Raw genomic sequence first — 14,781 nt, 5'->3', positions numbered from 1 at the left:
AAGAATTAATAATATTCAAATATTCGGAGTTTGAAGCTAAAAATTAAGTTTGAGCTTTTAGAATAACAGAGAGAAATGGTCCTGTGAGTGTCCACACTAATTTTGTTTTCTTATTCAATTATATTTCTTATATTTTCAAACGAATTTTTATTTTATTCTCAAATGAAATTATGATTTGCTTTCTGTTACAAGAATGGAGAAACAGGTTTACATTTGGCAGCTGCCATGGGACAGGTGGAAATGGCTCGACTATTACTTATGTGTGGCGCTAATGTTGCACTGGCTGATGCGGAAGGCGATACTGCTTTAATTCATGCTGCTAGACATGCCTCTATAAGTATTTTAGTAATGCTTATCAAGGCTGGTGCTTGTATTTCTGTACAAAATCAGGTAGATACTAATTTCCTCATACATGCTTTACCTTTTAGTTTTAAATATGCTTTTCTTCTTTAAATATGCTATTAATTATTTGCATTAGCATCTATAATAACCACATGATGGTTTCAAAATTGAGAGTGTAAGTTACAGATTTTTTTTAGCTATGAAAGTATGAAGCAAAAACTATGAAAGACGAATTAATTTTTTAATGTATTGCATAATATTGTTTATTGAAATGAATGGGTTTAATTTCGTATTTTAAGTGTACTACAAGTAACGTAACATACATACTAATATTTATTACTTGTGACATATTTATGTTCTCCATTACTTCTTCAAGAACATTATCGTTTTTATATTTTCATTATTTTCTATAAAATAACTGTTATTTGAAACACAGGGTCTTCAAATGTTCTTTTTCAGGAAGGAGATACTGCTTTACACGTCGCTGCAGCATGGGGTGAATTAGAAGTTATAAAAATTTTAGTTGAAAATGGCGCATTACTTCATATACCAAATCATATTGGGCAATTACCATTACATGTTGCTATTTCTAGAAGGCATTCAAATGTTGCGCTTTATCTGCTAAATAGTGGTACAGATTTTGATCTACATGATTCTGTAAGTTAAATAAAACTGTTTTTATGAACTTTTCTTTACAATATTGTAATTGGGAAGGTTTTTTTTTTAATATGAATTTCACCGAAAATATCATTTTGAGGTTCCCAAAATGTTTGTTATAACTGGTTTGTATGTTTCTATGACCTCCCTACCTCAAAAATAAAAAATCGCAGGAATTTTAAATTGGATTTTTTTTGTATAATTAACCTGGAGTCTGCTTACTTTCGTGCTCTTAGTGTTAGATATGCTAGCGTAGAACCTTTTGGGTTTCGTTTACTGGGGGCCATATGCCTCACTTCCAATCTTCGACATTTTCTTCTAGTTGTTTTTTTCCCCCAGTTAACACAATTATACTTTTAAGTTTAACCAGAAATGCAGAACGATTTTATTCAAATGTGAGTTTTTACTATCATATCGAATTTCTATTAGCATTGTGCAGACAATGAGAATGCACTTTCCCTGAAGTGTAAACTTCAGTGAGCTTAACCTTTCTTCATTTCCAAAACTGCTTTGAGATGGAATTTACATCTGAAGTAATAATAGAACAAATTTAAATTAAGTACAGTACTGCAGGCACAATTTATACATTGTGTTCGAGAGTTTCTAATTCTAACTTTACATAACTGGTACTTTATGGTTGAATCTAAGTTATAAAATTTATTGGACATAAACAATTTCAATAAGTCATTGGAACAAATGCGAATCTGACAAATAAATCTGTATTTTACCAAACTTAATTCTAAATTTTTAAAAATCATCAAAATTAGCAAAGCGAAAGAGACAATGTATAGGTTGCCAATTATCTACTCTGTATTAATGAACAAACAAGAAATCGATTTGAAATTAGCCTACGAGCATCTTATTCGCTCAACCTCTGCTTTCTGCGCACTAATATTTTTATTAATATCTCTGATACAGTCTATCGCTCTTATATCATCTGAGTTATTAGTACTTTAAAAGAATTATCTTATTATTTTTTAGAATTAAATTATAATTAATCTTTTTCTATATGGGGTTTACTAGAACAGTTGAAAATTATATAATCTTATTACTTTAGGATGGAAATGCTCCTATTCATCTTGCAGTACGAGAAGGTATGCTAACGGTTGTGCAAGCGTTAATAGCAATGGGTAGCAATGTTGATACAGCCAACAATCAGGGCTTATGCCCAATCCACATTGCTTCAAGATTGGGACACACCGACATTGTAAGGTAAATTTGTAATTGTTGCAGTAAGAAGTTTTCCTTTTCCTAAGTCATTTATAAATGGATGTTACAGTGAAAGTCTAGAAATTAATGTCAACAAATGTATTTTGTACAATACAAATAGCAGTCAGAATCCAATACTTTCAATTGGCACAACTTATTGTGTTCATGAATAAAAGAAGGAGGTTATTAGTAGACCTGTAGCGAAATTAAAATAAAGAGCAACATTTAGGCCGCCCTGAAAACCGGGATTCCAACCAACCAAGCAACATTTACGCCTAGGATGGGCCCATGTTCTGAGGCTACTATACTAAAGCTCCTAAAGACCCGGAAACTTTTTATAAAAAAAAAAAAAATAACTCCCTGAAATTCTTATTTTTTGCCTAAAAGAAAGTATAATGAAACTTTGGCACAAGCGGATGTGATTATTCTATTTCTGCATAACCATTTATGATAATGATATACGCCGATACAATAAATATATATTTATATTGGTTATGTAACTCTTGAGAATGTTTTGTTGACGCATGTTATGTTTTTGTTTTTCTTAGTGAAAGTAAATTAATTTTTAGATGCCTGTGTCTTGCTGGATGTAATACAGAGATAAAAAATAGTGACGGAATAAAGGCTGAAATAACTGCGTTAAAATATGGTTTTAATGATATAAGCGATTTACTTAACAAAATAAGATCGGTGAGTTGCTCATTTTTTTTTCATTATTTCTCTCAATAGTCAAAAATAATACTTTAAATTTTATATTTTAAATACATTTATATTCTAAATTACAGAATTATACGAGAGATTTATACATAAGACAGTTGGTACCTAACTGTCAACAATTACCTCGATTTAATGTACAGATCTTTGGACATTCAGGTGTTGGAAAGTCAACTCTCTTAGAAACAATGAGAACTGGATATTTTAGTGGTTTTTTTAAAAGGACTAAATCAAATCACTTTAACAATCATTATTCACCTTTATTGAATACATTATGTTAGTTTTTTTTAATTTTTTAAAAATATATTATCCATCATTTTGTGCTATTTATTGTTGAATGATATTCCTGCATGCCAGAACACAGATTTTTTTGGTTTGTTATTATTTTTATTGATATAGCCTTTGTTTAATAGCGTATATTGACTCTTGAGTTTGTAGCATTGGATTATTACCGACCGAAGTTCCAAATTCAAATTAATTTCTGACCTTGTATGTTTGTGGATAAGGAAAAAAAACAAATCTTTGATTATTTTAATTTTAATTTTTCGAGCCAGTACAAAGCCCTTAGAATGTTTAGTATTTAAATAAAAGTATAAAAATTTTATAATAATTGTAATAGTAATTATTATCAGGCTAGTATAACATACACATAAAACAATAAAATAATTTATAATCTTAAATGTCGAAAAAAACAAATAGCCTAATTAAACAGTATTGAATACGTTTTATAAAATAAAATCATCGTGATACTATCCAACGTAACAAATTCGGCCACGAATTGAGCCCATCCCAATTTATTAGTTACTTAAAGTACATTTATTATTTTCTATTCTTACTTTATTTTTACCCTATTTTGAGAATTTTAAAGTTAGTAATAAGTCAAACTTTATTTTTATAGCTCATCCTAATTCACCTAGTCGAACGCATATTGAATTAGATACAACATCTCGACAGAATTCCCTTAATTTTGATCTTTATAATCATCAGTCAACTCGGGGAATAGATATTCAGCAGGTATTTTTTGTTTTTATGTAGTAAATCTATGGTCAAATAAAAATGCACTTTTTAATTCATTAGTGATTAATAGAATATCTAGAAAATATTATTAATAGTTTTGCGTGTGGAAGGAATTATACAAGATTATTATCTTTAATTAAATATTAATAATTAATTATTTTCTTTATAATTATATGAAATTTTCATATTTTTTGTTTTATTAATAAAGTAGCATTCTCTAATTTGTACTCTTGTAACTATACATTTTTTTTTTTTTTTCTTGTGCTTAGGTATGGATTTCTGGCCTTGGTTACGTTACATTATGGGACTTTTCAGGACAGGATACGTACTTTTCTTTCTACCATCATATGATTACAACATCGGCTAATCATGCAATTTTATTATTAGTATTTAATTTGAATGATTCACCTACTATTCAGTACAAACAATGTTGTTTTTGGCTGTCATTTCTTCAAGCAAGGATTCCACCAATTGAACCAATAGGTGAGCGTGAGTTATTTGGTAATGCACAGAAATAAACTAAATAATATTAATGTTAGCAAACATCATATGCATAGAAAAACTTATTTAACGAATATCTGTGTTATAATAATAGCCTGGGTGTTAGAATGGCAATTTCGCGACTCTATCTTGATACTTGTCCACTTCTCTCATTTAACATCCAGTAAGAGAATAATTCTTTTTCAAATTTTTGCTCCAGATCCGGAATAAAAAAAAATTGATTGGGCTTTAAAAGAACTTAGACGGGCACTTTGTTGTGGAAGGTTGAGTTTATTCTTTGTGTTTTGAATGGAATTCAAAGAAATCTGAATAGATGTGCCTTTTTATATGTAAACAACTTTTAATTACTCTTCGCATTTTTTTCTATGTAGTTTAGTGAAGCTTTTAATAGATTACATAATTCAACAGTTTCTTAGAAGCTATGTGAGTCACCTTGCTCAAGAAAAGAGATCAATGTCGAAGGAATAATATATCTCTATATTTTTGTGATAGTATAAATATTTAACTAAATTTTTGAAATATTATTAGGAAATTGTGGAAAAACGAGTAATATGCCACGAGTGATATTAGTCGGAACTCATGCAGACGTTGTAAGAGCACCAAGGTTAAGTAACGGAGATTTTAACAGCCCTCAAGCGATAGCGTTGACAAAGAAATTGAGAATGGCTTTTTCTACATATTTTGACATCCATCCTACACCAATAGTTGTTGATGCACATGTACCAAATTCCTATGGAACCAAATTTCTCAAGACAACCATTTCGGATATCAAGAATGCTATGTGGCAGGTATGTATATTAATAATTCAGCTTTATGTGTTTGTTTTGGAACTTATTAAAAATTTATTTTATTTATATATTTTTTTTTATCTTTCTGAATTCCTTAAAATAAGTTCTCTTAACAAACAAAAAGAAGTTTAAAGACCTATTTCTATTTTCTATTTTGGTGTGACGTTCAGTTCAATAAATATTGTGAAATATTCCTTTGAGATGGTTAATCTCGGTACGAATGAATTTTATTCAGTTTCTTTCTTACTTCTTGAGGCCATCAAATCAATCATGGCGTTGAATGACGCCAAGTCCGTCATAAAATCTTCAAAGCAAAATTATTTGCCATCAGTAATTCATTCCTAAAAACTAGCCATTCGTACTTGTCCTATGACCTAGCTAAATGCGGGTATGTGCGATAAGGGGACTGGATTTGGTGATAATTGCATTTTGATGATGGCAGTGTCTAGATAAAAAGCATGAGGTACTTGCATGTGATTTTCTCCTTGTTACATAAGGCGTTGAACTGTGTTCTTTTTTATTGATAGTAAAAATTTTAGTTAAACTAAAGTTTAAAGGAAATGAATAACATCTCTTTTTTGGCTTTTTTTTCAGAAGTTATTTTGTTAAAATATCGAGGTTTCAAAATATAGACTTTAATTTAATAGATAGATACCTAATTGTGTGGTTTTTTTTATCATTGCGTGTAACAAGTTTATTGCTTTCAAAATCATTACGATTTAAAATTGTTTAATCAATTTTAATAGCTTGCATTTAATATTTTTAATAGAATAACTATCTTTTTTAAGACGTGTGAATTAATATTTCTTGAAAATCCCGACTGTAGTTTCAGAATTGCATTTCTTAATGTTTATAAATTTAACTTTGCAATGAGAATACGTGTAATTTCTAAAAACACTTTCCTTCATTATTTCCATATTACTATGACTAGTGTATTACTACTGTGGGAAAATCAAACCAGTTTGAAAATTAACACCATGCTGTCGCAACCAATGAGGCACGCACTCAGAACACAATCATTATTTCCTAATGGTTTTGTATTTTGAAAATACACCACATTGGACGGATGCACTCTGTGTATTTTTCGTTATCAGCTAGGACGTAGGGTTAAACTATGAGACATCCTGACCGCCCAACTAAATACTAGCAGATTTTTCTATTTATTAAACGATACCTAGTCTCTGAACATCGGAATCTTTTTCAAGAAGATACTCAATCTTATATAGATAAAATTTTATTAATTATATCTTCACATAATTAATTAAAAAGTTTTCCTTTTGAACTTCATCACATCAAGAAATTAACGCTTTACTAATCCAACTACTGCTGTTCAGAGGACATCTAAAAATGTCTCCAAGACTGCCATGGTGTTCTTTACTACCTTCATTACTGATAATCTGTACTTCTGCCAGCCATTGAACACTACTCTACATTTGCTCAATCTTAAATCACCTTACTACACCCATAAACCTATTCCAGCTAATTACCAAAGCGTTGTTAATAGAAAGGTTATTTACTGTAAAAGTTACTGTTTCCATCACTTGCTCTAAAAAACTTTGATATGCATAGAACTACGTCAAATGTTAGACAAAGTTGATGCCATGATAATTCTATTTATAAACTTGCGGATACGTTCCTCATAGGTTTGTGGTCTTCATACAATGCAGTGCCTTTTCTATTACTCAATGTTTCTTAATTATTATAATTTTTTTTTAAATCTTCTTAAGCCACTCTTAACCAGCATGTGTTTATTCCTTTTGTTATTATTATTTTTTGCTTCATAACATCTTTTCCAAGGTTATTGATGAGTTTTGCATTTTCAGTCATGAAATTATTTGATCGCTCATTATTTCGCAGAATCCTTAGCAAATTATAAGTTGAATAAAGTGTATAATAAGTATCCATTTTTTTTGTTTGAATAAAATTATGTTTACAACTTATCAGGGTACATCCCAAGTTAAACAAGGAACTAGCTCTCATACAACGTCATCACTGTTCGGTCATAAAGGGTATAAACTGCTAATGGATTCATCTCAACAAGAATATGGCCAGTTAAGTTACAGTGTTATAAATAGCACTGTTACTTGTCACATAACAATATAAATACAAAATAATGTGTTTTGTTGTAATTTTTTGAATGATTTATTTATTGCTTGCTTCACCACAATCACCTCTAAAAATAAAATAAAATTATTCAATTATTAGCAAGTTGTGATCCCCTTCTAACGAAGACTTGAGAGAAAAGAAAACTTGTGTGCACCCTGTTGAATTTTCGGACACGGGCACCATTGAAAGTATTATATATATTTATATAATAAGACACGGATTTACATCACATTTGTTTATTACACGCCTAACATGTAAATAGTGGATATTAAGTCATCCATTTTGCCTCACATTCATCAATTGTTGCTCGTATTGTTTTGCACAGTATGTGTGTATGTATTTTTTTACCATCCTTTTGTGTTTATTTATTTTATTTATTTAAATTTATACCACCTGTACTTAAAGAATTAAATTCAATTCCCTTTCCTAGTTTATTAAACTGCTTTAACGAAGTTGGGTGTAAAAATGTGATAAATTAACAGTGTTATGTATAAAAATCAATCAGTAGTTTTTTAATGAAGTTGATGACGAATATTTTTTTGTTTAAAATTAAATTGTTATAATTATTAAAAAATATTGAAAATGGTTGAGAAAAGAGTCGATAAACCATTTTAAATTAATAACATTTATTCATTCTTTTATTTTATCAGATGTTTCGACTATCATGTCGGAACCTTCTACAATTTCATTTTGCATTATCAAAATGCTTAATCATTTAAAACCACCAAGATATTCCACGCAGCACATGATTTGTACATTAGGTAAAGGAAAGTTTTTCGATTTTGACATTAGTATTTTTCAAAGTATTTTCTTAGTGAAATATTTACTGAATAATTGGGGCCATGTTGTAGATTATCCTACAGCAAATTTTCAGCTTTTTAAAAATGCATTATTTTTATTCTACCTTCATTTTTCCCAATTAATTATCGTTTTATAAAGCAAATGAATAATCGACATCTCAATTTTTACAGCAATGGGGGATAAATCGACTTGCTTCTTGTTTGTAAAGATATGTTAATAATGCTTATTTTGTTAAATTGGACGAATAACTCAAATTAAAAAATAATATACATTCTGAAACACGCAAAGCTAACTGTCCTATCCAAATAATAATATATTATTAATATATATAAATAACTATATATTATATAGTTAACACTTGCAGTGCAATAAACGATTGTATTGCGAGTTAAGTTTGTACAAACTTCGTAATGTAGATGATGATCAGAACGTTCTGAAACTAGAAAATTCTGATTACCGAATGTATGAGGGGGGAGTCAAATAAAAATTCAAATTAAAGGTTTTAACATGCAATTTTTGAAATTGAAGAATTTTTAACACCTTCAGTTTTCTTAATTGACAAGTGTTTTAAATAAAAGATACATTTGAGTTACACTTGTGTACACAAAGTTTACAGCGAAATTCCAAAATCTATACATCAAATAAATTAATGCCTAATTAATTATTATTATATTAATTTAGCAATTAATGCCTCCGGGTTTCCTAGGCCTCCTCATATCGTAAACTTGTGATCTAATGTTCTAGCATTGGATTCGGTAATTGTAGTTATCGTAGGTTGATGAGATGATTGGTTTTTACATCTTATAAGTGACTTGTCTTTTTAGGCAACAAAAACTCAAATTAACCGAGAGGCCTATTTGATAGAATAGTAAATGTGTGTTAACATATAAGATTTCCTTCTTTTCCGTTTATGTACTTTGTTCATTTTTTGGTTCAATAAAACCTTCACTTAATAATTAAAATGTGAAATTACCCACACATTTGTTTTTACTTTAAAAAACACTATTGATCCTACGTTTTCTAATTATGTGTTTTGCAATCGATTAACTAATACGTAATATCACAAATACTTTTCCTTAGCACCTGTAAATAAAGATTGTAATGAACTGTTATAAGTGTGTTAATGTTATTTGATTACCTCAGGTAAAAATGAAGAATAATTACAATGCTATTGATATAACTTTTCATGCCTTATTTTTAAAAATAGAAGTAATTTGATATATCGAGTAAAGTTTTTCTTTTCTACTACTGGACAGAAAAGGTGATTTTAGAAGACAATGTCTAGATAAGACAAGTCATATCCCATCATATTTATTTAATTAGTGTAAAATGCTATTAATATCATATTAATACTATTAATATGATATCAGTCAATTTACGTATCTTTAATTTCAGTGTAATTTTTATTTTGAGTTATAATGTGAAAAATTATATTTGTTATTGTAATTTAATGGTAATTCGTCAGCCCACCTGATTGGTATGATTATATCAGTTAATTTACGTATCTTTACATTATAAATAGTCTCTTACTGATGGCGATCAAAATTATGAAATCTGTCTGTTAGAGAGATGAATTTTACTTCATTTGTAAAACCTAATTTGTTCCGCTGGATTTTTTATGTTTTTTATGTACCAGGAATTACACCTAGAAAAGCATCGTATTTGTAATAAACAAATTAATTACATCGTTTTTTAGTATCAGGTTACATTTTAAAAGAAAAACGTCTGATCATTAAAATTTCAGATTAAGTTATTTTTCTAACAACTTTTTGCTCTTGAAGACACTTATATTTTTAAGTAGATTCTAAAATGATTGAGTTAAGCTTATAAATTTGGATAATTTTGATGGAAAAAGTAAAGTATTAAGTATTTTTTTATTCTTGGTGATGCAATAAGAACAGAGAATGAAGATAATTTTTATACAGTTTTCAATATTTACTTTAAAAATGGATTGCAAAATTAACAAGTCAACTATATTTGTCGAGCGAGTACAAGAGTTATTTATTGTTTATTATTGTTGTATTGTTGGCATAAATTACTGCGGTTATGTTATTATCTTGTAATTTCAGTGTAATTTTTATTTTGAGTTATAATGTGAAGAATTATTTTTGTTATTGTAATTTAATGGTAAGAACGAAGATTTGAGTTGTACAAAACTCTTAGTAGAACATTTAAGCTTGTAAATAAAATTCTTTCAGCAGTATACGGTTCTTTCTTAAGATAGAAAGAGCAAAAAAGTAAATCTCATGATCTCGATTTGCCATTGAAGAGAAGCTGTGAAACAGATAATCAGTCTTCGAGAGTTTTCCAATATTATAAAAACATAAGCTTTCGTATTCCAGGGTAGTTGTTTGATACAAATTTTTAGTACTCTTTCTTTTAAATAACGTTCCTCGTATAATAAATAGTTGCTTGCTGAGATAGTTCCCTCTGGCTGCAAACAGATAACTAGATCGAGTAAATAGAATGTATTAAAGTAATTATCGTAAGTTGTTAATTGCAATTTTGTTCGTACACTTAATATCTTGTTTGAAAAAAAACTAGCATGTCTGAATTGAAACTATAGCTTTTGGTTAAATGAATTCAAAATTAATTTATGATTAAGTTTACATGTTTCTCTGACGAAGAAACTTGCAATATTTTTTCTCATAAATTCCCGCTGATTTTTTTTTCATTTTCGACTACTTAAAATAATCTCGTTACTTAAAATTACAGGGTTCAAGACAGATGACAGGTTTCTGCGAAGCAATCGTATCTTGGTTACCTACACTGAGGAAATCGGCTGAATCTGTCCCTGTAATGACATGGGAAGCCTTTGTAGATGAAGCGAGAGCTCAAGTTAATCCTCTTGCTAGCAGTGATCATTTTCAAATGTTATTCACCCAGTTGGAACAGATGGGAGAGGTAAATATTACCTTGGAACGAAATTGCTTTGTAAATTTTCTTGGTTTTGTATGTCAAACTTCTGGAATTGTTTCTTCACAGTAAATACATTTTTTCAAACTAGGGAAAAGGTACGATGATGGGAATTTTTCTTACATAATAAGAAATTTTCTTAATAATAAATTTGTCAAGCTTAATTGCTAAAACTTGATGTACATACAAACCTAAATAAATGATCAGATAATAGATTTTAATTTTAAGTCAATCACGTGGAAGTGTGATTGTTGTGGGTTTTTAATTATTTTTTTGAAATCGGTTCTTATATTTTTCGTATGATCAATTTTAATTTTTTTTTTTGTCTTGTTTTTTACTATTTAGTTTAAGTGGATTTAATTTTTAAGCCTTTCTTATTACTTCCTTGTTCGGAATCATGTATTTCAATAACAGATGTTCGTTTTTCGATAACTGGTAAGTGACATAAAGAAACATAATAGTTTTCGGCTCACACATATCATGTGTTTTTAATAATTTTGAGAGCAGGTATAGTTTATTCCATTGTAGACCCATTCTTCCAATTGAAAAATAACTTTTTACTTCGAATTTTTTTTTTCCTGTTAATATTATTTTCGGAGACATGAATTTTAAACATGACTTTTAAACGAATTCCCCGTATACTGTATATCTCAGACCTTTCTATTGAATTATAATAAAATTGAAATTTTCTTTCAGATCATTCTAATAGGAGATCTTATAATATTAAGCCCAAGTTGGTTATGTGGGCAAGTTCTAGGACAATTATTATCCGTGGATTTTATTACTCATGCTCGAATAACTGGATGTTATACAGTTGATGATTTTCAAGTCGCTTTTCCAGAGGCTGATGCAATGGCCATGCTGGAAGTTTTAGAAGCTTTACAACTATGTATTCAGGTAAGAAGTTGAATATTTAGTTGTTTTTTATTTAATTAATTTATTTATTTATTTTGTAGTATGGCTGTGTGGTTGCATAATATATTTTAAAATGGCCAAGCCATGAGTGAAGTAAAGAATATGATAATAAAATAAGTGGCTAGGAAATTAGAAGTTAAAAACACTCATATAATTAAATTAATGATTAATATAATGCGAGAAATTAATATATTAAATATAAAACTAGATAGACAATTATAACGGCTAGATTGGCATCGATAAAGCGTGGCTAATGGTTAAATTCAGACTTTCCTGTGAGTGGTTTTACTCTTCGGTAAAATTATAAAGTTTTGAGTAAATCCTTATTATTTTTTGATCAAAATTCCTGCGAACCGCACAAAAACTCTGTCCTACTTGAGATTTTATAATTTTTTAAATTATTTTCGATCTTAATTCCTGTTTTGAACTCAAATTTTTGTCTGATTCTGCTGCCATTACAGTTAGAGGGTTGATTGGATATATGCTCTCTTAAACACTGTGTAAATTAAAAGGGCTCATTCTTTTCTTAGACTTTTTTGTAATTGATGACCATCAATTTTCTTCTCTTGGTTTATGATGCCAATTTTTCTTTTTAGTTTTAGTATATAAAATGGGCAAAGTATTAAAAAATAAATTTACTAATCTGTTATCTAGTGTGAGAACGATGGTGAACTGGAATATGAGTTTCCTTGTTACAATCTAGTTGAAAGGTTGGATGGTCTTTGGGAGAGTTCAGATAATCGTTACACTGATGGTGCCTATGGTGGAGTTAGATTGAAAACGCCGGAAGGGACTACACATCTTTTACATTGCATTTTTCCTAGATTACAGGTATTTTTTTTTAAAAAAAACGTTTAGAATTTTGTGAAATGTTTTACAATCTTTTAATCAATTTTTCGTTCCATTCCTATAGGTTGAACTTCGTCGAACTGTGTTAGGCTATTATGATTGGCAGAGTGATTTATATCAATGGATGGGCGGATCAAAATTATGTTTTGGAGCTATTGAAAGTATGATTACCTTTGAAACGGATGTTGAAACTGGTGATGAATCTTTTGAAGTAAAAGTAAGAGGCCCGCCAGGATCTGGCAAAAATTGTTTTTACTTTATGGAAGAATTGCTCGGAATTATAGACATGGTAAATAACTGTATGGATTTTATTCTAAGTTCTACGCTTCTTTCTCCCAAACAAAGGCAGAAATGACATTAATAAATGAGTTGTAGAATTAACTCGTAGTTTTAGTATATATATATATTTTTTTATTGTTTATTGATTTTGATGACTGATTCATTAATCCAAAAGGAAGAATAATGTAGAAATCTAGTTGTATTTTTGCTGAGTTTTTAGCCTAGGGACTAGGTCATGTGAGTCACCTTAGTCCATTAGCAGACAGTAAAGAAGACACAACAACTCCACGATGTAAAATAATGTAAAAATATTATATAGACAATAAGCTCTGAAGATGACCTAGATTTGACCCTAGGTCTAAAACTCTACAAAAATACAAAATAAAATAAATTATGACTGAATTATGCATTATTCTTTCTACTTCCTTTTTTTATGAAAAATAAGAAATGATGAAAAAGTAAATAAACAAAGCCTTCACTTTGTTCTGTAATGTAATTTAAAAAGAAAATAACATTTGTTTATTTTTTTATGCAACGTCTTAAAAGAATTACATTTTTTTGAGACTGTGAAAACTGTGTTGGCAAAGACCTTATTTCATTTTTGTTAGGTTACCAGTTCTTAATTACTATTTAAATAAAATTATTTTAAGGTACTAATGGATGTTGCTCCAGGATTGGTTGTGGAAAAACATTTGATGAGTGCTTTTGATTTAAGAACTCATGCAACGCCAATTTATTGCTATCCACCTGATGTTTTAATGAAAGCTTCTTTAGAAAATACTGGTTTAGATACTCATCTAACAAATCCCTTAGCTAATACAACTGAAAGTATTATTCAATTGATTTCATTTGGAATGGATGAGGTATTGATTGTATTTTTGGAGAGATTCATTTAATTATTCTTCATATAATAAAAATGACATAGTTCAAATTGTATTTTTGTTTAGGAAGTAAGAAAAATCACATGCAGCGCATACAGTATAAATGTTGATATGTTAAGCACGTTGAGTATACAAAAAGTGTGCACTTTATTAGATCCTCCAGATCATCATGGTAAAGATTGGTGTCTTTTGGCTGTGCAACTTGGTCTTACAAATAAAATATCATCCATTGAAGCTACTCCTAATAGCCGGACAGCTTCTTTGTTGCATTATTATTCATACCAAAATGATACGAGCGTAGGTAAGAAAACATTTGAAGTTTTACTTTTTATTCAATATTTTTTTGTCTTTAAAGCTTATAGAATCAGTGACGTAAGTTTATCCACATACATGCATGTGTATGAATTATGTTTCTTCATTAATAAATTTCAGGCAGTTAACATTACGAGGTGTGGCTATTAAATACCGAGACTATTGCTGTAAAACATTTTATTTTAAATTTATACATATTTAGTTATTATCACCTTCAATATACACCCCTCCCATATCCCTACAACGCTCCATGCGAATTTACTATTGTTCGAAATAGTGCTGGAAGTCTTTTTCTGTGAGCTCCTGCATGACGCGTGCCGTTTTTTCTTTCACAGCTTCCACGGACTGAAATCGTGTTCCTTTTAATGCAGATTTGACTTTGGGGAACAGATAAAAGTCACATGGGGCTAGGTCAGGCGAATAAGGCGGATGGCCTAAAACTGGGATGTTGTACTTGGCTAGAAACGTCTTGACAGACAATACAGTGTGAGCCG

The 14,781-nt window shown here is 29.4% G+C and overlaps 1 protein-coding gene across 3 annotated transcripts in view; it reads left to right on the top strand.

The window, feature by feature from the left end:
- LOC141456915 (death-associated protein kinase 1-like) overlaps positions 1-14,781 on the top strand; it is a 40,551-nt gene that overhangs the window by 16,539 nt on the left and 9,231 nt on the right. For all 3 annotated transcript variants that reach the window (XM_074133312.1, XM_074133313.1, XM_074133311.1), the window contains exons 9-22: positions 193-390; positions 802-999; positions 2,057-2,211; positions 2,778-2,898; positions 2,994-3,198; positions 3,821-3,936; positions 4,209-4,422; positions 4,969-5,228; positions 10,851-11,039; positions 11,748-11,948; positions 12,621-12,797; positions 12,880-13,104; positions 13,745-13,957; positions 14,042-14,276. In XM_074133312.1, coding sequence (XP_073989413.1) covers positions 193-390; positions 802-999; positions 2,057-2,211; positions 2,778-2,898; positions 2,994-3,198; positions 3,821-3,936; positions 4,209-4,422; positions 4,969-5,228; positions 10,851-11,039; positions 11,748-11,948; positions 12,621-12,797; positions 12,880-13,104; positions 13,745-13,957; positions 14,042-14,276 — 2,707 coding nt within the window. The remainder of the gene's footprint in view (positions 1-192; positions 391-801; positions 1,000-2,056; positions 2,212-2,777; positions 2,899-2,993; positions 3,199-3,820; positions 3,937-4,208; positions 4,423-4,968; positions 5,229-10,850; positions 11,040-11,747; positions 11,949-12,620; positions 12,798-12,879; positions 13,105-13,744; positions 13,958-14,041; positions 14,277-14,781) is intronic.

Source organism: Rhodnius prolixus, unplaced genomic scaffold, assembly GCF_049639745.1.
Source record: "Rhodnius prolixus isolate KJV_2025 unplaced genomic scaffold, Rpr scaffold_10, whole genome shotgun sequence".
In the NCBI taxonomy this organism is placed as follows: domain Eukaryota; kingdom Metazoa; phylum Arthropoda; class Insecta; order Hemiptera; family Reduviidae; genus Rhodnius; species Rhodnius prolixus.
The sequence above is the reverse complement of the archived record's forward strand: the minus strand, read 5'-3'. Positions and strand labels throughout refer to the sequence as shown.